A 24,909-nucleotide genomic window follows, 5' to 3' on the forward strand; every position below is an offset into this window, starting at 1 on the left:
CATTGGCAGACGTTTTGGTAGAAAAGCCAGTTTAAAACAGGTCTAAAACTCCCTTTAGCAGATGACTTAGCAAATACAACAGGTACTCTTATTTTTTCTCCCTCTCCTTCCCTACAGCAGTACCTGTAACAGGTACTCTTAATGATAGAAATATAAGGAATTATAGGAAGCCCAGAATTTCCACTGAAAAGTCCTCTGGTGGGCCTTCCCTGGTGGTCCAGGGGTTAAGACTGTGCTTCCACTGCAGGGGGCACAGGTTTGATCCCTGTTTGGGGTAAGATCCTGCATGTCATGCAGCATGCTCCCCCAGAAAAGTCTTTTTGTGACTTAATATAATCTGGAATGTCTTTAGAGAGTGAGGGTTTACAGTTCATCAGCTGTGATAGAGGAAAAAAAATTGGTGGACTATCTGACTGCATGAGTGTGTGCCAAGCTGCTGCAGTCGTGTCTGACACTATGTAGCCTGCCAGGCTCCTCTGCCCATGGGATTCTCCAGGCAAGAATACTGGGGTGGGCTGCCATTCCCTTCTCTAGGGGATCTTCCTTACCCAGGGATCAAACTCACAGCTCTAATATTTCCTGCATTTGCTGTCAGATTCTTTACCACTAGCACCACCTGGGAAGCCAGTCTGACCGTATACATGGGTCTTAAAGCAACATTAGCCTTGCTGATGTCATCTAAAGAGCTACTGTGATTTTGTTCATTTCATTCTTATTTTGTTTGTACCCTTATTCTAACAAGGTGCTTTGAGGAGATGAAGCTGAAGGCGGGGTTTAGTTCCCACACTACTGTTAGCTCTGTACACTTGCTCTCCGTGTGTCTCAGTCTCCTTATTCGCTACAAGATCCTTCTCCTTGGTTATCATATTATAGGGCTTTATTCACCAGTTGATGGCAAGGATTAAACATTGCCCTGCTTTAACAAACTCGTTAAAAAACAGAACTCAATTTATTTTCTGCCTTAGCTATCTTGACCTGGAAAAGCTTCTACAGTTCTTCAGAATTTTTCTTCTGAGCGAGCTTTCCCTCGCTCCCAGCTATTTCCTTACCTGTGTTCGATTGGAGCAGAACTTCTTGCACGTTTTCCATGAGAAATGAATCTGCTGTCACTCCCTCCAGCTGTGGGTTTTGTTTCCCACCTAGTTTACAGTCATGTGTCATGTCTTTTTCTGATTCTTCTGTTATCTCATGACTTTTTTCTCCCCCTCAAGGCGACAGCCCTGTACCGTGTCTGAAGTTTTCCATTTTTGTTGGGTGCTTTTTATATATGCAAAAGGTAAGGAAAGAGTAATATTTATTTCAATATTAGCTTACTTAAAAGTTCAGGTACTACTACTGTCAACCTAAAATGTGTATCAGGAAAAGATGCTCACTGAAAAATTTCTCGAGGATTTGAATCCCACCTTCTTTTTTTTTAAGTATTGCCATTTTATAAAGCTTTTGAATTTCTTTTCTTTCTTTCTTTTTTTCCCTCTGATATTTTCTCCCTTCCTCCCTCTGTTTTTTAAAAAAATTATTGATTTATTTATTTTTGGCTGTGCGGGATCTCTGTGGCTGTGCACAAGCTTTCTCCAGCTGTGGCGAGCAGGGACTGCTCTCTCTTTGTGGTGCGCAGGCTTCTCACCGCAGCGGTTTCTCTTGCGGAGCACAGGCTCTAGGGCGCTCCGGCTTCAGTAGTTGCAGTACACCAGCCTAGTTGCTCTGCAGCATTGGATTTCTTCGCAGTGTACCAAATATGGTGCATTAAATGGAATATCCTTTAGTTTTGTTCTTACACAACACCTTCTCCAAAGCATATTATCTCTGAATTATGGGCTGAAAACACGTTAATGTGTCTGTGCTTTTGGCTTGGACTTGTGTTTTGCACAAGACATGCCTTACAAATGGAGTGGGACTAATCATTCTCAAAGTAATTTTGATTACTTTTTATGCCTTGTTCAGATAAACATGCTTGATCAAATGCCTTTAGATACAACTTATTTTCACTGCCCTCTATTCTCACTTAACCTGCCCAAGGTCTGCGTTCAGTGAAACACATTTTTATGACTGTCATTGTCCTCTCTGTGTTTCTATGTAAAAATGCTTCTTAGTAATTTAAGGAAGAAAAGAAAGTACGGTTCCTTAGCTTTTTCTGTAGACTGTGTAGAATGCCTTTGCCATTAAGATAGCCTTATAAAATGCAAAGTTAAAACCAAAGAATTATAGAGCTGAAAGGTCTCTTCAGTAGGAGAGATTCTCACTATTAGGTCAACTTGCCCAATGTGTTAATGTTAAAGAGTAGGTCACTGAGGCCCAGAGACCAGCTGCTGGAAGAAAAGCTAGGATGTGAATCCACGTCTTGTAGCTCTTGGTTTCATGCTGGGGGTGTGGGCCCTCCAGCAGGGATGTGTCACTCTGTTGGGATCACTGTGATTGGTCTGATTGTTAGAGGTTACAACTTATCCCCCCTTCCCCGAGCTGCATGCTTGATTGAAAAGAAAAATCTTTCTTTGTCAGAAGTAAGCTCTTGGTGATTTTCACTTTCCATCACACTGCGTGTTTCTTTAGTGCAGATGAAGGTGGTGTGATCAGTGGCATGAAATGCAGAACATCATAAGAGCACATAAACTGTTTCATGATGGTTTGAACATTCGCTGCCCCTTGGCTTACTGTGGCTGGTGTTATATATGATATTAATCTGGGCAGTAGGTTATGGGCAGGTATATCTGACTTAGAGGATTTTTATCTGTTTTATGGAGGTAAGTATTTAGTACTGCTATATAAATTACTGGAAAAGAAGTGGATTGCCCTCAAGTAGGTTTTGGTCTCAGTTGAGCAACTGGAGTGGCATATTTTTGTCTCTACAGTTATCTGAGTTTTTAATTTTATCTTACTGTTATTAATTCTGTCTGTAATTATTTGGTCTGAAGAGCCTTTGTCTACTCACAGTCCAGTGCTGTGATCATTTATGCTTCACTACAATCTTTTCCAGAAGAGTAGAGCAGTTGGTTTTCTTCAGTTCTTGATTTCATTATTTGGGGGGGGGAGGTGTATTCTTTTATGGGCATCTTTTTCATGACTTTGTGTGCAACAGTGGGCATCCCAGATGATCTCATTCCTGATAAATAAGCCAACATTTGCCTGTTATCTTTGTTGACTTCCAAAGGCAAGTACATACCAGTGACAAGTTTGGGCTTGTTGTCATGCAGGGCTTTGTGGCCTGAAGACCGTTAGGCACCACTTCCTGTTTTACATGATATTCCAAGTCTTTAGTCAGATTATCTATGTTGACTGAAAGATAAAATATTTCACAAAGTGGGGTTTATTTCTAAAGTCAGGATTGGAAAGGTAGACTCTGTCATGTTAGGAGAGTCCTGGAATTTAGATTCTGATCTTTAGGGGCATTTAAGTTTCTTGTAAGAAGTTACTGCTGCAGGTTTTTTCCTTCTGTGGCAAGCACACACCAGCGACAAGTTTAGGCTTGTCAGTGTGATGGGCTTTTTAATTTGAAACTGGTAGGTACCACTTCCTGTTTTACATTTGAGGAATTGAGTATATTTTAATATTAAGCATCTTTATAGTCAAACCAAGCAAGTTAGTTTGGTTATATCAATGCAGAATTTAACCTATTAATTATCATTTGTGTTTTTGGCAACAGAAAAATATTTTTTTCTCTTTAATTCATTTAAATTGATTTGTTGAAATGTTTCACCTATTAAAAAAAAATGAATTGCTTATCCTGATATGCTGAGGTAAGTGGTAACTTTCTTTAGAGGAAAGAAGGAAAAAAGCCTGAAACAAAGTAGTATGAGTGTGTGTTTGTATTTAGTGTGAAAACGTCGAAGTTTAGAAATAATTCCTCAGATGTATGTTAGCTATTTAGATTGAATTCATCTGTTACTATGAGAATGTAAAGTCAATATGAAGCATATATAAGCAGTGTTTAATGGAAGGAGGGATATGCTTAAAGATACAAAATATCTACAACTATGTTTTAATTTCTAAGAATAACTCTTTTAACTGCCTGTAAAAACCTGTTTCCAATGTTAGAGATAAACTAGAACTACAAAAGTTATATGTTTCTATGGGTTTAGGTTTTGGTTTAGTTTTTTCTCTGTTACCAAGCATCAACAGTTGTTCCCAGGATATTTGCTCTAGAACTGAAATATCTTTTATTGTGATCCTGTTGCATTAGTTTGTATGAGCTTGTATTACTACATCAAAAAGCATTGAACTATTACTGTTAGGAGTCTGATTATAGTTTCTGGTCTTTTTAAAGTACATATATGCTAAAAAATAATTATATTAATAATTTTTGAGCTTTTCCCAAATAAATATTTATACCAATTTTCTTGACAGAAAAGTATTTTCATATACAACAATTTCTTACAGCTTGAGATAATTTATGAAGTTGTATTCAGGGTTTTCAAAAGAAAAACCAGTGAAAGTAAGTTTGGACAAGCATTTAATAAATGCTTATTTAACAACTGTTAAGTGAATGGCATTTTTAGTGAAGTTTTGGTTTTTCTTAAACTCTTAGAAATTTATTAAAAAATTAGTAATATTTCAAAATGTAAATTTGCCAAAACACTTTCTGTAGCTCTTGAGTCAGCCTTGCATATTGTTTTATAGTGTCATTTTAATTAAAGGAAGAGATTATTTTTATAATATTGTAAAGTTAATGCAAATTTGACTCTCTAATTCTTTATAATCCTATAGGTAATTTTCCCATGATTAGTGATGATTTGGTTAATTCTTATCATCTTCTGCTGTGTGCTTTGGACTTAGTTTATGGAAATGCCCTTCAATGTTCCAATCGTAAAGAACTTGTGAACCCTAATTTTAAAGGTAAGTTTGTAAATCAGGGACTCAGATGACTCACATGTCTACACCATGTTTACTCTTGGGGGTTGTATACATAGTACAGGTTTCCTAGCATCAGAGAACATAAACGCTTTCCCACGCTTCATCACCATAGTTATCCCAGAGTACTTAGAACTAGGAGTCGAGCTCTCTGTAAAAATATTTCTAGAAAGAGAAATTGCAAATATCACAACGTTTTAAAAGTGTTAGATGACAACTTTAGAAGTTTCTGAAATATATACTCAATGAGAAGAAGGAATTTAGAAATTTGGAGTAGCAATGATGACATTCAAGCCGACAGTGGTTTTGTGCGATGGCAAGTTTCATGCCTGACACACAAGAGGAGGTCAAAGAAGATTTGTTGAAAGATTTATTCATTCAAGTATTTTCTACAGAAGAGGAATACCTGTGGTTCTAAAATAATTAAAATGCATTTTCAACTCTGAAAGGTGTGTGGAAAGGATCGTTATTTTGGTAATGCATTTAGCAGGCTTTACGGTGTAGAATTTCTATGAATGATATACAGTAAGAGGCCAAATTATGATTTATAAAGCAAATATTTAAAAGGTACTTATTGAACTAGTATGTAATGCTCTTGCTGCTTGAATAATACCTTGGTAGGATTCTGAGTTGGAGAAGGAAATGGCAACCCACTCCAGTGTTCTTGCCTGGAGAATCCCAGGGACGGAGGAGCCTGGTGGGCTGCTGTCTATGGGGTCGCACAGAGTCGGACACGACTGAAGCGACTTAGCAGCAGCAGCAGCAGCATCAGCAGCAGCAGCAGGAGGAGGATTCTGAGTGATTGTCAGTTTTGAAGTGGTTATGATTAGAATTTCAACTTGTCTGACTCACAGGGTAGATTTTTAAAGTTAGTAGAGTTAATTACTTAAGTTGCTTGTGGTTTGGTAAGTCTAGTGTTCTCTGTATACTGTTCTTTCATTTATTTTCTTCCTAACTCCCTTTTGTGTTTCTGTATCGCTGGTTCCCTTCATTTTTCTCCTCTTCTTTTATTTATTATTTGTGGGGTTTTTTTTTGCCTTGCATTGAGTCTAGGGCAAGAAGGGCTGTAAAGTAATATAATAAAAACATCTAATGTAATTAACTCAAAGTATATAAAGAGTATGTGCTTTGAACAATAACTTTTCTATTTGACTTTTTTATTTGAATGTAACTTTTTTTTGCAAAATTTAATTTTTCTGTTTTGTAGATATTATAGTAGTATAAAAAATATTTTTTTAGTTTTTCTTTTTTAACTCTCTCCAGATAACTGAATAACTGAAATCTTTTGAGTCATAATAAAAGCTTTACTTCTATTTGCTATTTTTGAAGTGTATTTAAACAGTTAAATTAGCACCTTACACTATTTCCTATACACGCATGTGCTAACAACTCATGTGCTGATTAGACTCTGTGTTATTTATATCTTAATTTATTACAGTTAGGCTTGTTGAATGCTACCTGATATCTCTGTTCTGTTCTTTTACCCATCATAGGTCTATCTGAAGATTTTCATGCTAAGGATTCTAAACCTTCCTCCGACCCACCTTGTGTTATTGAGAAACTGTGTTCCTTACATGACGGCTTAGTTTTGGAAGCAAAAGGAATAAAGGAACATTTCTGGAAACCTTATATTAGGAAGCTTTATGAAAAAAAGGTTTGTAAGTAGAAAGAAATGATTTGAAAATATTTTCTGGGTAAAGACTTGATTTAATATGACTTAAGGATCTTTTTTTTCATCATAGCTCCTTAAGGGAAAAGAAGAAAATCTTACTGGTTTTTTAGAACCTGGGAATTTTGGAGAGAGTTTGTGAGTACTTCTGTTATAAAAAGTGTTTTCATACTTTATGTCCTCAGGAAACGTCAGAGTTTAATGTTTTTATTGTTTGTATCCTGGAAATTTAGAATATGTTTTGTGGCAGAATATAGGGATGCAGTAAAAAATCCTGTCAACTCTTACTTGAAGCACATGTTTTGAAGTAGTTGAAAATTGTGCGGCTGTTCTTTAAAGCTCTGATAGTTAAATTTTGGGATCATGATTTTTGAAAGAAATCCTTTTGGAACTACCCAGGTGGCGAATGGTGCTGTGGAAGCACTGAGGTCTTCACAGGTGCCTGGAGCAGCCGGGAGAGAGAAGTCGGCTGGCAGCTTGGTACAGGGCACCCACCCTGGAATACTGCCAGCAAAGTACACTTCCTGTACAAGGCATGAGTGTAGTGGAGCACTCCTGCATTTCTATACGCCTCAGTTTTTATCTTGGTGACCCCACTAAATCTAACTTTCACAGACTATTAGAATTTTTAGTAAATGAAAACAGTGGAACAGGCAGCCGCACACAGCTTTAAATGGCAGCTCTGCTAGCGTGCATTTTGCCTGTTTTTCCCCCTCTAGTAAAGCCATCAGTAAAGCCTATGAGGAGTATGTTTTGTCTGCTGGGAATCTGGATGAGCGGATTTTCCTGGGCGAGGATGCTGAAGAGGAGATTGGGACCCTCGCAAGGTGCCTGAACGCTGGCTCAGGAACAGAGACTGCTGAGAGGGCGCAGATGAAGAGCATCCTGCAGCGGCACTTCGACAGGGTGAGCCGAGCCGGGCCGGAGGGGCAGCGCGAGAGCAGGCGCGCCGAGGGCCTGCTTTATTCTGGCAGTTGAGTGCGCATGCGCGTTGCTGGCTTCCAGTACAAAAAAGAAAATTCACATCCTACCTATTGCAGTTGAGAAGCTTATCTCTGTCTTTATTATTTTAACTTTTGTTGACATTGATTTTCACACGTTTTGGTTAGACCTGCGAAAAAGAATTGAATATAAATGCCAACAAATGCCTCATGCTGGTTGTTGGTGTTGAAAAGATGGGCCAGGGATATATAGCTGTTACATACTGAACATAGTAGGCATCTCGAAAATGTTGATTGACCCGAATTAGTACCTTCATCTAAGACACTAGGGAAACTGAGAATCTGTAGTCTTTAAGAAAACTCTCTTAAACTTAGTTTCAGGATCATATGTTATTTCAGGCGGGATGATGGAGACTGAGAGTTTCCCTTCTGTTGTGTGGTGTTCATAGAAAATAAGCAACTTCTGACAGGTACTTCCAGAGGCAGTGTGGCTAATTCCAAGGGGTAACTCACCTGTAAGACCAGACTCAAGGCTGGTTTGCTTTTTTCATTCAGCAGATATTCTCAAGATATTCTATATACTGGGTTGTATCCTAGACACTGGGACTACACCAGTGAACAAAACAGCTATGAATATCCTGTTTAATATTCTGATGTGGGGAGATGGATAAGAGATAACCAAACAAGAAAATATATAGTATATCAGATGATGATAAATGAAGAAAACTAAAATAGAGTAGTAGAACAAAGTATTGAGGAGAAGAGAGAATGGGTGGGCCTTGGGCTCCTGGGTGTAGATAGAGTGGTTGGAAAAGGCGTCTCTAAGGAGGTAGTATTAACACGGACCTGAAGAAGGTGAGGAAACAAGTTATGGAAACAGCTGGGGAATGTATTTGAAACCAAGACAACAGCAAGCACAGAGCCGTGAGGTACAGACATGGTTGGCTTTTCAGAGGAACAGTGAGTGAGAACACCAGTGTGGCAGAAACTGAATGAGTGAGAACTGAAGCGGGGTGGACCAAGGGGACAGGCCAACCGTAGAGGACTGTGAAAGCCATGGGAAGGTGTTCACTTTTGCTCTGCTTGAGAGGAAAGCCGATAGGAAGGTGTTGTAGAGAGCAGTGACTGATGGAATCTGGTTTACATTTTTAAAAGGGCTTGTGAAGAGGTGGGATGGGGCAGGGGTGGGAATAAGGAATTAAGAAGCTATTGCAGTGATTCTGGTGATAATTCATGGTGTCTTGAATCAGAGAAATGGTTGTATTTGGGCTCTGTTATGGAGACAGCATCCACAGAATGGCTTGGATCTAGGGTGTGCAAGAAAGAAAACAGTGAGGACTCCAGCTGGGTGCATGGTATAAAAGCTAATGTCCTCGCAGATGTCTGGAAGGTCGTCAGTGATCTGGCCCTACTCCCTCTCTGAATTCATCTCTCACCACCTTCTTCCTCACCGTTTCCACTCATGTCACATTAACCTCCTTTTTCCCTCTTCAGATATGCCAAGCCTACTGCCAACTCAGAGCAAGCTGTTTCCTTGGCCTGTGGTGTGTTTCTTCAAGATACTCATGTGGTTCACTTGGTCACTTCCTCCAGATCTCTAATAGCCCGACTACTATACAAAATAACAACCACCAGCATCCTCCCATACCTCAAGACTTCCTTTCCCACTTACTCTGTGATTAGTGTTAGTATTAATCACTGTCTGATGGTTGGTAGGTAGGTAGGAAGAATTGTTTATCTGAAGATGATAGATAAAGACAGGAGGAGGAAGAGGGGAAGGAAGGATAGATGGATTGTTTATTATCTCCTTGCGTTACAGTCTAAGCTTCATGAGGTCTGTGACGAGTGTTGTGTTCAGTGCTTGTAGGCATTACATAGTTATTTACTATTGACAGTTACTGAGGGGAGAAAGACCGAGTCTAGGGGGGTGAAAATCAAGAGTCACAGTTATGAGCATGTTCAATGTGAGATGTCTCTTAGACATTCTAGTAGAGGAGCTGAGTAGGCAGTTAAGAGATATACAAGACTAGGGCTTCCCTGGTGGTCCAGTGGTTAAGAATCCACCTGCCAATGTAGGGGACACAGATTCAGTCTCTGGCCTGCGAAGATTCCACATGCTGTGAACTAAGCAACTAAGCCCATGAGCTGCCACTACTGAGCCAGCATGCCTAGAGCCTGTGCTCGCAACAAGAGAAGCCACCAGAATGAGAAGCCTGAGCATCACAACAAAGAGCAGCCCCCACTTGCTGCAACTAGAGAAAGCCTGCACACAGCAACAGTGACCCAGTGCGGCCAAAAAAAAAAAAAAAAGAATAAATCCTTATTAAAGAGAGAGATGTAAGACTAGCGTTCACAGCAAACGTAAAGGCCATATATACAAGTACCCGTGTATGTGCGCTCAGTCGTGTCTGACTCTGCAGCCCCACGGACTGGAGCTTGCCAGGCTCCTCTGCCCAGGCAAGAAGACTGGAGTGAGTTGCCATGCCCTCCTCCAGGGGATCTTCCCGATCCAAGGATCAAACCAGCATCTCTTATGTCTCCTGTATTGGGTTCTTTACCTCTAGCGCCACCTGTGAAGCCCATATGAAAGGACTTCACACACACCTATACCTAGAGTCATTAGGATACAGATGGCTTTTAAAGTTAGGGAATTAGGAGAGGTTACCTAGTAGTATGAGTTGCCGGGCAATAAAAGAGGTCTAAGGAGTTAAAGACTCTTCTTGATCAGAATGCACAGGAAGTTTTAAGCTAAGAATTTAAACGGGGCTACCAAGAAGCCCCGTGCCGACCTTGAGGACTGTGGGCAGGAAGTTGTTTGTGGTCGTCTTACCTCTTTTCCTTTGTGGAAGCACTGCTGCCTGTAGGCACGGTGGTGAGATGCTGCTGGCTGCTGTCACTTCTTCCAGAAAGGTTCCGGGTCATACACAGGGAAGACGGTGGCTGCAAGGAGAGCTGCTCAGGGACTCCGCTGGTGGCCCAGGGGTTAAGACTCTGTGCTCCCAATGCAGGGGGCCCAGGTCTGACCCCAGTGCTGCAACTAAAGAACCTGCATATGGCAACAAAGATCCCAAGTGCAGCAACTAAGAACTAACCAAGCCAGAAAAAACAGCTGTTAAGTACTGAGAGAAATCTTCTGAATGTAGTTAATCAACCTAGATCATCTTATTGACCTAAAAAAGTTATAGAATTAATTCCTTTGAAGCAGAGTGGAAGTCTTTCCTCTATTCTTAAGTCACAGAGAAATTTATTAGATTTATTTCTGTATAGTGGATTTCTGTGTTTTTCTGTATGTCGTGGAACTCGAACAGTTCTGTTGCCAGGTAAAGTTTTTGGTGGGTGTTTTTACAGCTATCTCTGGAATAAGTACATTTACTACATAGGGAAACAGTCTGTCTTGAGTATTAAAAAATTCTTAAGCTATCTTAACCTTTCCGAGTTTGTTGGAAATATAGAAAAAGATATTTTATTAGACTGTGTATTCATACTTAAATTCTTTGGCATCAAGTTGTATCTTTTTCATTTTTGTGTTTAAGAATTTCACTTGAACTTATTTCTCTGAAGGTCTGTCTGCTTTAGGGGGGACGCCTATGATAGATTCTAGAAACTAAAGGAGGGGCAAGAAGACTGCAGAAGGCTCTTCTGCATCAGGCTGTGCTCTGCATCTAGGGAGGCTTGCTTTATCCTCTCTGTGAAGCAAGATTTGATTATTCAGAGGGGCTTTTGTGAAATCATGGATTTCATTTGGGCCAGATTTAATTCTCAGCTTTCCTTTGTAAGTCTTTGAATAATCACAAAAATAACAGTAGATAGGAGTTATGAAATTATGTTTGTCAGAGATAGCCTTAATATTTTCATGCTTCTTTTTGCTTTCAAGTTAAGTTTTAAAGGAGGAATAATAGGGAACTATGCCTTATTTTAAACATTAACTTTTTTTTTTTTTAATCTGTGCCACATGGTGAGGCTTGTGGGATCTTAGTTCCCAACCAGGCATTGAACCGCTGCCTTTGGCAGTGAAAGTTCAGAGCCCTAACCACAGGACTGCTAGGGAATTCCCATAAATATTTTTTAAGAGATAAACTGCTTGGTTGGCTAAAGTATAGATTGTCCTTTAACACAATTTCACATGGATAGTGATGTCTCTTAGTGGTGTTATATTTAAATTCCAAGAAAGTGGTGACATTTGAATCACTAATATTTACCAGTAATGTAAAGATAAAGTCTGATTGGCTTGAATTCCCATTTATGAAGTGACTGGCAGTCTCTCTGACCTGAAATACTGTTCCTTTCCCCCCTTTAGTCTAAAGCACTTAGAGTCTCCACACCACTTACCGGTGTGAGGTACATTAAGGACAGCAGCCCTTGTGTGACTCCAGTTTCTACAGCTACACACAGCTTGAGTCGCCTTCACACCATGCTCACCGGCCTCAGGAATGCACCGAGTGAGAAGCTGGAACAGACCCTCAGGTTAGTCTGAGCTCTTCTTGCCTTCTAAGACTTGGTTGTTGACTGTCTTCCAGTGTTTTATTTTAATGTTTTGCCATTTGTGCCTTAATTCACCCATTGATAATTCTATATCAATGTTACGCTCAGTTCTGTTGTTAGTCCTTAGAGGACAGAAAAGGTATGAATAGAAAATGATCCTTTTTGCTCAGTATCTTAGTCCATTTGGGCTGCTATACAGAATATGGTAGACTGAGTATTGGTGGCTTAGAAGCAACAGAAGTTAATTTCTAACAGTTCTAAAGGCTGGAAGTCCAGGCTCAAGATGCAAACAGTCAGCGTCTGGTGAGGACTGCTTCCTGGTTGGTAGACAGCTGTGCTTTTGCTGTGTCCTCATGTAGCAGAAGGAAGAAGGGAGCTCGCTTGGGTTTTCTTTATAGGGGCTCTAATCCCATTCATGAGGACCGCCCCCCTCATGACCTAATCACCTCTCAAATTCCCCACCTCTGTACATTACCCTTGGGGATTAGATTTCAATACATGAAATTGAGGTGGGAGTGGAGCAACTGCAAACGTTCAGTTCATAGCTCTCAGATTTTCTTAAACATAGTTCAGGAGACAGTAACTAATAACACTAGATACTGCAGAATAAAACACTAACCTATCTATTATCAGTTATTCTACCTTAAGATTTCAAGGAAAGAGGGATCAGTAAAGATGGGCATCTGTCAAAGAACTTCAGAATAAGGACTGAATCTGAGCAAATTTCTGAAGGGTGGGTCACATTTGAAAAGATAGCCAGTTAGATTCACAGCCAATGTAAAACCACCATAACTTTTCTAAGTTCTATAAAACACCCTTAGCCTGGAAAGGCAGTCAGCTGCCTTTAATTCCTTTGATCTGTCTGATACTAGTAAGAGTATCAGGGAACTTTAGTGGAAAACACAATAGACTGAATTTCATTACCTGTGCATAATTTTTAGCAAATTTATTTGACAAAATTACCTTCAAGACTGCTTCTATTCCTGAACATTTATGATTTAATAACATAGACCCTATGGGAGACCATTTAATTTCTGGCAGTATAGTATAAGAAAGCCCTGTATAAGCATACAGTAATTTCCCACTCATAGCCACACATATTAAATATCAAGGCTGACCACTTCTTCCTGTACATTTTTATGAAGTCTACTTTATTCATAAACTGAATTGTGATTGACACCCAATAGGCTTTTTCTGTATGACCTCTTCCTAAGTCATATTGCTTAGAGGAATCTTGTTTACCTAGAATTCAGAAGCATTTTATAAATACATTTTGGAAGGCTGTAAACCTCTGTGTCTTCCAGATCGCCTTGCAATCTCTAACTAGGTGTAACAGCTTCTTTAATCTTAATTACCATTGCTGCTGCTAAGTCGCCTCAGTCATGTCTGACTCTGTGCGACCCCATAGACGGCAGCCCACCAGGCTCCCTCGTCCTCGGGATTCTCCAGGCAAGAACACTGGAGTGGGTTGCCATTTCCTTCTCCAGTGCATGAAAGTGAAAAGTCAAAGTGAAGTTGCTCAGGCGGACATGACTGAGTGACCCCATGGACTGCAGCCCACCAGGCTCCTCCGTCCATGGGATTTTCCAGGCCTGAGTACTGGAATACCATTAGTGGGGTTAAATATTGCCAGTAGATACTAGGTAGAACCAAAGATTCCTGTTGTTGTAACCTCTGTGTATATTCATAAATAAAATTCTGCTTACATATGATATTCAGTAGCCATTAGTATCAGGACTATAATTGATTTTTATTTCCTTTGTAATTTTCTAAACTTGCTGCATTTCTACAATGAATATATATGTTTATGATCAAGATATAAACATAGTTATTACAAAAGCCCACATGGTGATCATTTATATTATGATTCTGAATTGAACATATAGTGCCTTTCAAGTAAAACTAGAAAAATCAATGAAATAAACTTCATTTTGGAGGAAAAAATGTAGAATGCCAGTAATGATTTATATGACTTTGTTGTAGTATAGATTATATAACCCTTCATTCTGTTTTCTTCCAGGAGTCCTTAATAAGAGTTGTGCTGCTATCTGGGGAAAGAGTTGAGGGCAATTTTGTTTGTCAACAGTGATTGCAGATGTGTAGAGTAGGTGGGGGCCAGTCATGTACATCAAATGGGCACTGGTCAGAGTTGCTCCATGGAATAAATATTTTTCATTCAAATGGTAATACTAACAGCTTTGATAAGGAAGTATGGGATTGCCTGGATTAATTGGGATGTGTATAGTTTCTGCTCAAAGTATTTGATATTTACAGGTTAAAATTACTCTGAAATTCCAGAGTTGTAAACAGTTTATCACTTTGTGACTTGGCAAGACCCTTAAATAATTTCTTCTTCTTTTTTTAGGTCATGTTCCAGAGATCCAACCCAGGCTATTGCCAACAGATTGAAAGAAATGTATGAGATATATTCTCAGCATTTCCAGTCAGAGGAGGATGGCAGTAATTGTGCTAAAGGTAAGGCATAATATTACCCATATTGTTCTCATTTTTGAAATTTAACTATTAATATGTGGATTTGTTTCTTGGAAACCGAGTCAGAAATTGACTCTAGTCTGAGGGCCACAATACGGATATCCAACTTTTCTGTCAACCTATTTCTGGGCTACTCTCAGTTCAGTTTAGTTCAGTTCAGTCGCTCAGTCGTGTCCGACTCTTTGCGACCCCATGAATCATAGCACGCCAAGCCTCCCTGTCCATCACCATCTCCCGGAGTTCACTCAGACTCACGTCCATTGAGTCAGTGATGCCATCCAGCCATCTCATCCTCTGTCGTCCCCTTCTCCTCCTGCCCCCAATCCCTCCCAGCATCAGAGTCTTTTCCAATGAGTCAACTCTTCACATGAAGTGGCCAAAGTACTGGAGCTTCAGCTTTAGCATCTCTCAATAAGAGAGAAATTTTAGATTGATAATCTTTATTATGTTGGACTTCTGGCACTTAAAAAAATCTTTGATTTTCATTTGTAGACTGGATATTACATATAGAACTATAGTGATTCATCATAGCTGTTACCTGCCCAGGCTTGTTTTTGGAGTTGTTTGATGTCATGAAGTATAAGTACCAAATAGTGCAGTAGCAAGCCAGTTACATACCTCTTGGCGTGGAGCTACTCTATTCGGAATTTAAAAAAAGAAAAAAGTGTGATCTTGATGGAGTGCTATTACAGTTTTTATGTACAAATTTTATTTCCAATTTTAGAAAAATTTCAGTGTTACCATGAAGAAAATGTTAAGGAATCTTAGGGACGGTTGAAATAGTAGCTCTGGGAAATACATGCATATATATGAAGTGTTGGGGTTGGTTTTTAAATTGTATTCTGTGGGTAGGGGATGGGATAGACCCTCATTTTCCACAATACTTATGTTCTTTGCATGTGACTTTTTTTTTTTATTCAGATATTGCCAGCAAACATTTTCGTTTTGCAGAGATGCTTTACTATAAAGTATTAGAATCTGTTATTGAGCAGGAACAAAAAAGACTGGGAGACATGGATTTATCTGTGAGTAAATAACCAATGTACTGAGCAGCACAATAAAATGTAGTTTCCTTTCAGCCCAACCCACCAAGAAAACAGCCATTATTGAAAAAATAATATATAACTTTGAGGGAATAAGACTGTCATCTAAGGAAACTTGTGTTCTGAGCCTTTCATCTCCGGTTGCCCACTTAGTGTTTCTCATCGCAGCAGGCTGTGTGTTATCACTTAGAGACTCTGTGGGTAATAAGACGCCATAGTCAAGGTTAACACATTCAGACTTAGCCTTAACTGAGGTTTTTAAATAACATGGAGTTTTAATTCAAGCCTTGTATAGAATAAATTGAGTATTGACTATATAGGAATTTAATGTAAATATTCAACCACTGATCTTTGACTAAGGTAATTTTTCTAGATTGTGGAAGTAATGCTTGCTTTTAATGACCTCAATAAAGATAATTTAAAAATAAATTAACTTTAAATAACATTTTAATGAAAACTGTAAAATTGACAAATAATGGTTCTGACTCTCTATAGCTATCTACAGTGCTTTTATTCTGTATAAAAATATGGCTGTGTATACAATGGAATGTTAATGATAAAACAGAATGAAATTCTGCCATTTGCATGTGTGGATGGACCTAGAGAATACTAAGTGAAATAATGTCACTTACATGTGTAATCTTAAAAATATGCAAAAGAGAAACAGACTCACTGATGCAGAAGACAAACTTTTGGTTACCAAAGGGGAGAGGGAAGTAGGAAAGGATAAATTAGGACTATGGGATTAACTGTACTAACTGCTATATCCCTGGAGAAGGAAATAGATAAGCAACAAGGATATTCTGTATAGCACAGTAAATTGTAGCCATTGTCTTATATTAACTTATTTCTAGAGTATAATCTGCAAAAATACTGAATTATTACACTGTACACCTGAAACTAACGTAACATTGTAAATCAACTGAACTTCAATAAAAATAGTATATGGTTGGTGAAATTTAAAAGGCTGTTTTAGAACAGTTTTTCTTTTTTTAATTTTGAGACATACAGAAGAGTATAAAAATGTTCCTAGATGTTGAAGCTTTGTTTTTTTATAGGGCATTCTGGAACAAGATGCATTCCACAGATCACTCTTGGCGTGCTGCCTTGAGGTCGTCACTTTTTCTTCTAAGCCTCCTGGGAATTTTCCATTTATTACTGAAATATTCGATGTGCCACTTTATCATTTTTACAAGGTATTTTTGAAAATCTGATACTGATGAGGAAATTGTAGAAGAGAGTAACATCTTGTTGTTAGTCATCTAATCCATTTTAAAATGGAAGTACATTTCTTCTGTTTTAAATTACATATTTAATAATTTCCACTCTAAATGGGGAGCAGAGAAGAAAAAGGAGAGTCTTAAGAACTATATAAATTATTTTAATATGTATAGACCTATTTTGTATAAAAGTTTCATATGATTCCTCCATTTATCTGATACTTTTAGAATACTTTCTTTTTATAAGGTAAGAAAGTTTATAAAAAGTAGCAAATTATCACTAGCTAATCATGATAGCAACCTTCTTTTTAATTTTATGAAAATTAAATGAAAGTGTCTTTCAGAAAAGAACTTTTCGCATGTTATATAGGGGCACACAGTTATAGCACTGCTTTGGTTTCCCACTTGATATTGATTTAGTATATAAACTTATCTTAATTCTTATACACTGCTGCTGCTAATTTGCTTCAGTCATGTGCGACTCTGTGCGACCCCATAGACGGCAGCCCACTAGGCTCCTCTGTCCCTGGGATTCTCCAGACAAGAACACTGGAGTGGGTTGCCATTTCCTTCTCCAATGCATGAAAGTGAAAAGTGAAAGTGAAGTCGCTCAGTTGTGCCCAACTCTTAGCGACCCCACGGACTGGAGCCTACCAGGCTCCTCTGTCCATGGAATTTTCCAGGCAAGAGTACTGGAGTGGGGTGCCATTGCCTTCTCATACACTAGTCAAAACTAATTTTTATAGTGGCATAGACTTTTCAGTTTTTAAATATCACATTTTGAGTCATGTATCTTAATCTCAGTAGATAGAGCATGTTTTTTAATTTAAAGGTTTTTGAAATGTATTACTGTACAAAAGATTTTAGATGGCTCATACCTGCAATTTAAATAAGGTAATGAAATGAAGAGCAGCTATTTCAAAATAGTATTCTTTAACCTTAATTTTTCATTAATTGACTTCTGTTTCTATAAATATGTAAGAAATATTGAAATATATTTGCCCATTTTGCTTTTCCACTTGAATAATTTTCTGGTTAAGTTATTACTAAACAAACCAAGACATTTTGAAACATTTCAGGTGATAGAAGTATTCATTAGAGCAGAAGATGGCCTTTGTAGAGAGGTGGTAAAACACCTTAATCAGATTGAAGAACAAATCTTGGATCATTTAGCTTGGAAACCAGAGTCTCCGCTCTGGGACAGGATTAGAGACAATGAAAACAGAGTTCCCACATGCGAAGAGGTTTGTGAAAAGATCTTAACATCTTTCTGTGACAAAAAGCCTACCAACATCTGTCCTATTCATAATTCTCTTTCACTGACCACAGTTAAACTTAGCATCTTGCTCATAAGTGTGGGAGGGTAACAGCTGGGTGTAATTCGGTACAGTCACCTCTGTATCTACGAGGAAACAAGAGTCAAATGATTAGTGACTGCCCCAAGGTTTTAGTGACAGAGTAAGAATTCAGTGTTCTCTCTTGATTTCCCAATCAAGTTTCTATACTTTAAAATGGTTGATTGTCTAATTCTCCAATGAGTAATGAAGGTTAATTTGTATTTAGTATCCAGTTATTAGGTTTGAATTTTTTAAACCTGCCAGAATTTTTTTTAAAGATTTACTTATTATTTTTTTTGGCTGTGCTGGGTCTTCATTGCTGCACTTGGGCTTTCTCTGGTTGCTGCAAGTAGGGGCTGCTCTCTAGTTGCAGTGTGCAGGCTTCTCGTTGGGTGACTTCTCTTGTTGCAGAGCATGGGCTCCAGGGTGCACAGGCTGCAGTAATTGCTAAGGGGCAAGTGGGATCTTCCTGGACCAGGGATCGAACTCATGTCCCCTGTATTGGCAGGCAGATTCCTATCCACTGCACCACCAAGAAAGTCCCAGAATTTTTTTTAAACTCAGTATGAAAGTGAAAAAGATAGGTGATTTTATTTAGGTGGAAAAACTGATGAGCCAAGATAATTTCCTTTTGCCTTAGATTATTATTTTTTGGTGTTTTTTTAAAAAAAAACTTTTTTGAATAATGGTATTTCTTAATAGGTCATGCCACCTCAGAACCTGGAAAGAGCAGATGAAATCTGTATTGCTGGCTCCCCTCTGACTCCCAGAAGGGTGAGTGAAGTTCGTGCTGATACTGGAGGGCTCGGAAGAAGTAAGTTTAAAATACTAGGGGAAGTATTTTGGGGATTTAAATTCCATCCAAAACTACAAGTGAAGTTATTAGGATATATATAGAAGAAAATAATCCATGCATTATAGTGTCACATGGATCAGTTAAAGAGCACAGGAAATTGTATGATAAATATCTTTTAAAATAGATAGAATGCTATATATTAATGTGATTCCTATTTTTTAAGTATATTTTTTCCTATAAACACACAAAAGGGCTGAAATGGAAAAACCAAACCATAAATGATTAGTGTCGGGTAATAGAATTCCAGGTGATCTCTATGAAATTTTTAAGATGAATATCTATCACTTTTAAATTCAGAAGAAACAGAAAAAGGTTTCTTAAAGATGGAGTCTATGATGTAATTAGATATAGACGAGCCAGTGAGTTGAGAGGACTGAATGGCCTGAGTGTGTTCAGGTTTTTCAGTTTTTGACCATGCCTTGCTGCTTGTGGGATTGTAGTTCCCTGACCAAGGATTGAACCAAGGATTGGTGAAATCTCCAAGTCCCAACCACAGATCACAGGGAATTCCCGGGCATGTTTAGCTTTGACTCTTGTCAGTTGAGCAATGCCACCTACCCTGGTTAACATAACAGCATTGCTGGCCCTGAGGTGCAGCAAAGGGAAGTTTTGCTATTCACCTGGTTACAGTTTAGACAGCTCTTTATAACAGTTGCCAAGTGCAACACATACTTCAGATAAAACTACTTTTTTAAAAGCAATTCTGTAAATCCAGAGAGTTCTAAATCCTTAGATGCCATTGGAAAGATATTATTTCTAGATCAACTTTTTAATGTAATTGATAAGCACTGGCTATAGAAGATCAGTTTTAAAATCAGAAGTCTCTCTGTGTCAGTGCATTGTCAATGGATATGAATGATCTGTATGAAAATTTCCTCATTTTTGAAAGAGGAGGCATTATGGCTTAACTTTTTCTGCTTGTTATCCACTTTAAACTTCATTTTTTGTACTTTTCCATATTTATGAGGTCTTTTAGTATTTTACAAGATAATGATCATAATTTGAAACACTAAAAAAACTGTATTGAACTATAGTTGATTTATAATATTGTGTTAATTTCTGCTATCTAGCAAAGTGACTCAGTTATACATATATATATATATTTTTCATATTCTTTTCTATTATAGTTTAGCACAGGATATTGAATATAGTTCCCTGTGCTATACAATAGAACTTTTTTTGTTTATCCAGAGATAATGATCATAATTAATGTATTCTTCTTAAATCTACAGCTTTGTTCCAAATGTAAATCTAGTAAATTTGTTTGCTTTTGTATCATCAAGAAATTGAAATGTTAAGCCACAGTCTGTCAGAAATACTATCAATCCTTTTATGACCTCCCTACATATATTTTAATACTTAAAACCCACTCGTGCAGTTTTTACAGCGAAACATGGAAAAGAGAAAGGGATGATTCTCAAAAATTCAGATTGCTGTGGATTCAAACTTAACAACAGATGAAGCTACAGTGGTTAACAGAGTTTCTGTTTGGGATGTTGAAAAAGTTTTGGGGAAAGATGGTGGTGGTAGTGGTGGTCTGCACAGTAAGTGAAAGTCACTTAGTCATGTCCAACTCTTTGCGACCCCATAGACTATACAGTCCATGTGATTCTCCAGGTCAGAATACTAGAGTGGGCAGCTGTTCCCTTCTCCAGGGGATCTTCCCAACCCAGGGATCAAACCGAGGTCTCTTGCATTGCAGACAGATTTTCTACCAGCTGAGCCACTAGGGAAGTCCAAGAATCCTGGAGTTGGTAGCCTATCCCTTCTCCAGTGAATCTTCCCAACCCAGGAATTGGACGGGGGTCTCCTGCATTGCAGTCAGGTTCTTTACAAGCTAAGCTATCAGCAAAACCCTCTGTGAATGTGATACCACTAGATTGTATACTTAATGCCAAATTATATGTATTTTATCACAACTTAAAAAAAAAGTGATGTAATATACCCCAAACCATTGAATTGTACAATCTAAGTGGGTGAAATATATGTGAATCATATCTCAGTAAGGTTGTTTAAAGAATAGTAAACTCAGCTTAATTGAATCTAAAACATGTACGTCCATTTTTACTGAATAACATTATTATATTTTAGTAACTTTCTATGTGTAAAAAATGATAATGATGAAAATGCATAAAATGGAGAGTAAATGCCCCAAATATTTATTACCACAGTAATTTCAAGTCTATCAAGTCTTCATATCAAGGAGTAGCTTTACAGTGAAATCGTGTTATCTTAGTGTTAGGTAGAAACTGAATACGGTAGAAAAATAGTTATTCAAAATGCCCCTAAATCAAGACCTCATGGTAGTGGAGGGAAAAGTCTAGTTTGATTTAACAGAAGATATAGTGAAAAAAGCAACAGTGTGAGACAAATAGAGAAAAACCCTTCCTTTAAATTTTGCTCTTAATAGTACTCAGTTGAATTTTCATCCATTGAATTTAGCTGTGATGTGATTCCTGTAATTTTTGTTTTTCAGTTATAATGTATTTCAAACACTTAGTTATGAGCATAATATCTTAGATGGAAGTCAGATCTGTCTCCTTGAGTTACATGGTTCGATCTTTTCTTTTTTCTGACCCTAGGCATATCATCTCCAACCACACTGTATGATAGGTACAGCTCCCCAACAGCCAGTTCTACCAGAAGGCGACTGTTTGTGGAGAATGACAGCCCCACGGATGGAGGGACCCCTGGACGCATTCCCCCGCAGCCTCTAGTCAATGCTGTCCCCATGCAGAATGTATCTGGGGAGGCTGTATCTGTCACACCAGTTCCTGGACAGACCTTGGTCACCATGGCAACAGCCACCGTCACAGCCAACAATGGACAAACAGTGACCATTCCTGTACAAGGTAAGGAAGGCAGAATTGGATATTGGGTTCTTTCTCTGGCATTTATTACTTGAGATTTGGCTGGAATGATGATACGAGACAAGCGCGGACTGGGAAAGGGGTTGGGAGGGGAAAAAGGGGAAACCTCTGCCCGGAGAATCTGGTATTATCAACATTTTCTTTGTGCTTTTTTTTTTTGAAACAAACTTTAGGTATTGCCAATGAGAATGGAGGAATAACGTTCTTCCCAGTCCAAGTCAATGTTGGGGGGCAAGCGCAAGCTGTGACTGGCTCCATCCAGCCCCTCAGTGCTCAGGCCCTGGCTGGAAGCTTAAGCTCGCAACAGGTGACAGGAACAACCTTGCAAGTCCCTGGTCAGGTGGCCATTCAACAGATTTCCCCTGGCGGACCACAGCCGAAACAAGGCCTGCCTTTAACCAGCAGCAGTGTCAGACCCAGGAAGACCAGCTCTTTATCGCTTTTCTTTAGGAAGGTAATTTTTCACATGCCTTCACCAAGTCTACAACTCGGGAAATACAAGGGTTAGATAAAGTTTGAGATATAATATTTTTGTTTATCTACTAGGTTTATCACTTAGCAGGTGTCCGCCTTCGGGATCTTTGTGCTAAATTGGATATTTCAGATGAACTGAGGAAAAAAATCTGGACCTGCTTTGAATTCTCCATAATTCAGTGTCCTGAACTTATGATGGACAGACATCTGGACCAGTTGTTAATGTGTGCCATTTATGTGATGGCAAAGGTGAGTACCATCAGGAATATAAAAGGAAAAAGATGCTACTTCCTTACTTTTAGAACACTTTTAACACCTTTACTAAGGTAAAATTCACATACTGAATAATTCACCCATTTAAAATATACAGCGCAGTGGATTTTAGTATATTCATAGATATGTGTGACAAGTACCACAGTCAATTTTAGAATATGATATTCCACTGTATGAATATATGATATTTTGTTTATCCATTCATCAGTTGATGGACATTTAGATTATTTTTACTTTAGGGCTATTATAAATAATGCTGCTAATGAACATGTGTATACAAGTTTCTGCAGGGACATTTTTGCATTTCTCTTCTGTATATACCTTGGAGCATATTGCTGGGTCATGTGGTAAACTCCATTTTTAACTGCTTGAGGAACTGCCAGACTATTTTCCGAAGTCACTGCACCATTTTACAGTTCCACAGATAGTACATGAAGGTCCTTATTTCTCCACATTCTCATTAACACTCATTATCTGACTTTGTTTTTAAAAATAATTTACTAAGGTGAAACTCACATAACATTATGCATTTTAAAACAAATGGTCCAAGTTTTAAATTCGGTAACTTTTTTTCTTCAAGGTTTGGCTAGGCTAAATTGCTTGACATTCTTGATGAATTTTAGAATCAACTTGTCTATTTTTCTTGTTATAAAAAAGTCAGGTGGGGTTCAGATAGAGATTATGTTGAATCTGTAGATTAGTAAAGGAGTATTGTTCTCTTAACCACATTTTACCTTCTGATTAGTGGACATTTCAGGCCTATGCTTTTCTTTGTGGGTAGTTTATTGCTGAATGATTCTTTTTTCCCTGGTTATGAGTCTATTCAGATTGTCTATTCCTTCTAGAATCGGTTTTGGTAGTGTGTATCTTTTCTAAGGAATTTATTTTCTCCGGGCTTTCTAATTTGTTGGCACCATTGTTTATAATATTCCTTTTAGTCCTTTTTATTCTTTGTCAGTAGTAATTTGACACTCTTCTTTAAAAATTTTGGTCAGTCTAGCTGAAAACTTTGTTAGTTTTGTCAAAGAACCACTTTCTGGCTTATTATTATATGCTCTAATATTTATTATTCCCTTCTTTCTGCCTGCTTTTGTTCTTTTTTTTTCTCAAGCTTTCTTGAGGCTTATTTTTGTTCTTTTTGTTTTCCTGGCTCTGCCACACGGCCTGTGGGATCTTAGTTCTCTGATCAGGGACTGAACCGAGGCATTTGGCAGTGAAAGTGCCAAGTACCAACCACTGAACTACCAGGGACTCCCTAGGCTGTGTTTGTTTCTTTTTTTTAGTGTCTTAAGATGGATGGATAGGTAATTTAATCTTTCTTTTTTCTTACTATGGGCATTAAGAGCTATAGATTTCCCTCTAAGCACTGCTTTAGCTGTATCTCATAAATTAGGGTATGTTGTGTCTTTATTTCACTCATCTCAAAGCATTCTCTAATGTCTTTTGACTTACTGGTTATCTAGGTGTGTTGTTTAATTTCCATGTATTTGTGAATTTCTCAAATTTCTGTTAATTTCTAGTTTCAATCCACTGTGGTTCCAAAATACACTTTGTATTAGTTACTTTAATCCTTTTAAATTTATCGAAGTTTTGTAGCCTAGCTTGTGGTCTATCCTGGACAATGCTCAGTGTGCACTTGGGAAGAATATATATTCTGTTGTTGGGTATTAACATCTATAGATGTAAGGTTTTTTAGTGTTTGTTTTTTTTTTCTTAATAAAGGCTGTTTCTTTGTTGATCTTCTGTCTAGTTGATCAATCCATTATTGCCAGTGGGATATTGAACTCTGAATATTATTGAATTGTCTATTTCTCTATTAATTTGTCAGTTTTTACTTCATGTATTTTAGTGCTCTGTTATTAGGTATCTGTATGTTTTTAATTGTTAGATTTTTCTAATGGATTGACCCCTCATAATCATGAAATGTCCCTCTTTATCTCGAGTAACTTTTTTGTTTTAAAGTCCATTTTATAGTGTGATCTTTGTATAGCCACTCACCTTTCTTGAGTTGCTGCTGGATGATATGTCGTCTTTCCATCCGTTTCTTTTAAATCTGTTTGCTTTAACCTAAAGTGCTTTTTGTATATGGAGTATATAGTTGGATCTCTTTTTTTAATCTAATGTGACAATTTCTCCCTTTGACTGTGTTAATACATTCACATTTAACATTGTTGTAACTGGATTTATGTCTGACATTTTCCTTTTTGTTTTTTTTGTCTCATGTCTTTTAGATCCTCTCCTTGACTGCTTCCATTTTCATGGGCATGCAGTAAATACTTTCTAATATGGCATTTTAATTTCAGTATTGAGTTTTAAACTTTTTTTACTAGTGGTTTCTTTAGGGTTTTGTATTTTTATTTTTGCTCTGCCTTTTTTTTGGTCCCATCTTTATTGAGATATAACATCACA

General features: G+C 38.0%; 1 protein-coding gene across 2 annotated transcripts in view; it reads left to right on the forward strand.

Moving 5' to 3' along the window:
* Positions 1-24,909, forward strand: part of RBL2 (RB transcriptional corepressor like 2) — a 46,488-nt gene that overhangs the window by 11,903 nt on the left and 9,676 nt on the right. For both annotated transcript variants that reach the window (XM_069549835.1, XM_069549834.1), the window contains exons 4-17: positions 1,212-1,276; positions 4,699-4,827; positions 6,336-6,496; positions 6,585-6,649; positions 7,231-7,417; positions 11,750-11,916; positions 14,300-14,409; positions 15,349-15,452; positions 16,529-16,666; positions 17,770-17,934; positions 18,730-18,841; positions 21,466-21,735; positions 21,927-22,207; positions 22,300-22,476. In XM_069549835.1, coding sequence (XP_069405936.1) covers positions 1,212-1,276; positions 4,699-4,827; positions 6,336-6,496; positions 6,585-6,649; positions 7,231-7,417; positions 11,750-11,916; positions 14,300-14,409; positions 15,349-15,452; positions 16,529-16,666; positions 17,770-17,934; positions 18,730-18,841; positions 21,466-21,735; positions 21,927-22,207; positions 22,300-22,476 — 2,131 coding nt within the window. The remainder of the gene's footprint in view (positions 1-1,211; positions 1,277-4,698; positions 4,828-6,335; positions 6,497-6,584; positions 6,650-7,230; positions 7,418-11,749; positions 11,917-14,299; positions 14,410-15,348; positions 15,453-16,528; positions 16,667-17,769; positions 17,935-18,729; positions 18,842-21,465; positions 21,736-21,926; positions 22,208-22,299; positions 22,477-24,909) is intronic.

The sequence above is a fragment of the Ovis canadensis genome, chromosome 14 (assembly GCF_042477335.2).
Source record: "Ovis canadensis isolate MfBH-ARS-UI-01 breed Bighorn chromosome 14, ARS-UI_OviCan_v2, whole genome shotgun sequence".
In the NCBI taxonomy this organism is placed as follows: Eukaryota; Metazoa; Chordata; class Mammalia; order Artiodactyla; family Bovidae; genus Ovis; species Ovis canadensis.